At 44.8% G+C, this 3,528-nt stretch overlaps 1 protein-coding gene across 1 annotated transcript; it reads right to left on the bottom strand.

Moving 5' to 3' along the window:
- Window positions 1-1,621: 1,621 nt before the first annotated feature.
- On the bottom strand, window positions 1,622-3,046 carry LOC118150557 (actin-related protein T1-like). The gene has a single exon (XM_035288765.3). The coding sequence runs from the start codon at window positions 2,846-2,848 to the stop codon at window positions 1,718-1,720; it is 1,131 nt and encodes a 376-aa protein (XP_035144656.1). The 5' UTR covers window positions 2,849-3,046; the 3' UTR covers window positions 1,622-1,717.
- Between the last annotated feature and the right edge of the window lie 482 nt (window positions 3,047-3,528).

The following is a 3,528-nucleotide window of genomic DNA, read 5'->3' on the forward strand; positions in this document are numbered from 1 at the left end:
ATTATTAAGAAATGAAAGGGTTAAGAATTTCTGTTAATTTTAAAGGTTTTTCCAGTTAGAATTTCTTCGGTTTCAACTTAAAGATTCTAAGGTGAAGTAGTACTTTTCTTTCCGGATAATGCAAATACATTTAAATATTTTCGATTCGAACCAGTATTCACGATTTGTGGCCATGTTTGTAGTACAGAAGATTTAGTGTCTATTTCTGTTGCTATAAATTTATACCATCAACATTTTTAAATTTACCCCCATTTTCAGCATTGTGAAACTTCATTATGTTTTCTAACATGTTATTTGGTGATTCTGGGGTTATGTCTGTGTCTTGAGAAAATCTTGTACACCTTTCTGTGGCAATAGTCTGCTGACGGTAAGTATTTTTAGTTATTATTCAAAGATGTCTCTTATGTTATTACCGTCTTTCTTGTAATGGCTTCTTCCTGAGCATGTAATACTCTATTGACAGTAATGTTTTTGTAGCTTAATTTGAAGGTGTTCTTCCACTATCTTGTTTCTTTGTGGTTTGGATAAGTTACCTGTACAAAGTAGTTTGCTATTAAGCCAACTCTCTGAAATAAATGTAAAAATGAAAAGAATTGACTTATAGCGACCAGAGGGCTTGACAGGCTTCATGGCTGTGCTTAGGTAGCGATGCGATTACTCTAAAAGTGGAGACGAAAAGACATGTGAAAACTATACATCTATTTTTTTTTAAGTGAATGGTCTTATCTCATCCAGGCCGAAATTTATAATAGAATCCTTCCTTTTTAAAACTGTGTTGCACCCTTTCCTTCCAACTGCATTACCTCTCATTCCATGCTTCAAGTTGTGTGAAGTATGTGGTGTCTTTACTTCCATACTTTTCTTGAAATCCTTGTAATCGTATAAAATCCCATGTATTTATATACGTATTAACTTAATGAGAAGTAGTACTTCTGTATGTGTAATTTATTCGGTGCTCATTTTATCGGTAACTGTTAACTGTTTCCAGTGTTTGATCCGTAGCAAAATGATGCTATATATAGCCCTGAGATGGAAAATGGTAAAAATGCACAACAATAAATTACAAGTACTGATTCCTCATGCTCCAACTGGGAACAAAAACCCTGAGCTTAGAGGGCCTTAGAAAACGGTGATGTCTGTGCCCAAGTGTTTTTCCCTTCCGATGAGTGTTTTGATCTCATAACAGCAGCGCAAGAACCTTACTGCACTAACTAGAGTACAAAATTGCTCTAGGGTTCAAACAGGTACAATGACTCGAACCCTTAGACTGGTGGGGGATTTCTGGTTCTGCTTTGTTTCCTTCCTTTTCCCCACACTTTTCTTCGTGATTTAGTCTCCTGGGTACTGGGCCTATGAGAACCACCTAAGGTAATAATTTAATTTAAAGATTCTCGGGATCCTACCAAATCAAGCTCCTAGGTATGACTCCCAGGCACCTTTGGCTGTAAATCCCGTGCATGAACGTAACCTCAACATAGCACCCAAGGTTTTCCTGGGAGAAAGACATCTTAAGAGGTCTATGGGAGAGAAGAGAGTAAAGAGCAACCTCACGATTCATGACATGTATTCATAGATCGTAGTGATACTAGGAGTAAACTGAAACTTGAAATGATGAGACTTTTATTGAGCATCAGGCTGAAGCCCAGAAGAAAATGCCACCTCCCACTGGGACTCCTCTAATCTGGCACTTCAAGATGTCCCCTCTGCTCAAGGATCTTTAAAAGCACTTTCTTTGAACCACAGATGTCCCATACTCCTTGAACTCCACAGAGGTGACCCACCTGGGCCTGAAACTGCTCATAGAGGTCATGATGGATGCACCAATCCACGCAGAGAAGCACCTGTCAGGAGGAGCCGTGATCTTGATGGGAGTCCCCTTGGAAGCCAGCTGCTCCAATTCTTTCATGAGCCTTTCCTCCAGCCCAGGGAAGAGAGTGGTGCCCCCGCAGAGCACAATGTCTGCAAAAAGGTTCTTCTGGATGTCAGCGTCACACTTCATGATGCTGCTGGAGACCATTTTTGAGAGTCCCGGGCTGTGGATGCCCAGCCGGTCAGGTGCAAAAAGAACCTCAGGCACTTGGTGCAGCTCATTCCCGAAGCCGATGACATGTCCATCTGGCAGTCTGTATGCCCCCAGGACCTTTCCCCGACAGTTGCGTAGCTCTTCCTCTGGCTCAAAGGCGATGTAGCACAGCTTCTCTTTGATGCTATTCACCACGGCCTTGTTAAGGACGCAAGGGAAGTTACACCCGCTAGCCAAGAGGAGCCGGGTGAGGTGCTCTGTGATGTCCCTCCCTGCCACATAGAGTTTGGTGACTGCGTGAGGCAGGGAGTAACCCTCATAGACGGGGACAGCGCAAGTGACCCCATCACCGCTGTCCACCACCAGGCCTGTGACACAGGCAGAGGCATAGAGCGCTGCCACTGCATGGTTAGACAGGTAAAAAGCAGGCACCCTGAACTTCTCGAACATGATTTCTGCAACCTCTTCTCGAATTGCTCTAGGGTTCAAAGAGGGCTCGGTCACAAGGAAAGGCTGTTGGCTGGGGTTTACTCGCAGCTCCCACTCAAAGAGATGTTTCCAGAGTGCCTCCATGTCATCCCATCCTCTTACCAGTCCACGCTGGACGGGGTAGTGCAAACATAAGGCCTCATACTTGAACAGGGCTTCTCGCCCCACTAAGTACTTCTGATTGGGTCTTGCTGAAGGCTTGTTGAATTTAGGATATCCCAAGACAGAGTTCGTGACATGGCGGGGCCCAAGCTCTCCAGACAGGCCTGCTTTGCAGAGTCCTGAACCGTTGTCCAAAATTACAGCAGGAACATCTAATACGTGTGGATTAAACATGTCTGCGGCATGCTCTTCTGGACTGCCCCCAGATCAAGAAAGAACACTTACGTCACTTGGTGAGATGACAGGCACCTTTAGGATTTCTTAAGCTGCAGGGTTCCGAAGTTCTCAGGTTATCACCCAGGTAGAACTAGTGGGCTGCCTTCAGTCCACAAGGAGAACCCATCCTCAACCTCTGAATCTTGTCTCCTTTCTGTAGTCCCAGGGCCTGCTGAGGCAACATGAAGGGTGATTGCCCTCCATGTCACAATCCAGCCAAGGCAACAATTGTCCCCCCTGAGACTCAGAGGGGCGGGGTCTCTTGAGCATCACAGGGGTGGGGCCTCTTGAGCATCACAGGGGTGGGGCCTCTTGAGCATCACGGGGGCGGGGCCTCTGAGCCACTAGTACTCCCTACTCAGATACAAAGCCAAAGAAGTCCAATCATACCTACAGAGCTGCGAGAAACACTATTCTACATGCTTTTGCCTGGAATTCGGTGGCCACTTATTTTTAGATCTATATTTAGGAATAGAATTGCTGAGTCTTATGACAACCCCATGTTAAACCATTTGACTTTAATTTATGTAAGTTCTTTGTTCCCATGTGGTGGTGACCCCTTACATTCCCACAGCCACTGTAGGAAAGTTCCTACTTCTCCACATGCTTCTAAATTCTGTTATCTGACTTGAAGATTC

Source organism: Callithrix jacchus, chromosome X (assembly GCF_049354715.1).
Source record: "Callithrix jacchus isolate 240 chromosome X, calJac240_pri, whole genome shotgun sequence".
NCBI classification, from domain to species: domain Eukaryota; kingdom Metazoa; phylum Chordata; class Mammalia; order Primates; family Cebidae; genus Callithrix; species Callithrix jacchus.

Bases quoted from the DNA above. Each gene is read 5' to 3' on its own strand.
- LOC118150557 (XM_035288765.3), bottom strand. From the start codon at position 2,848: ATGTTTAATCCACACGTATTAGATGTTCCTGCTGTAATTTTGGACAAC.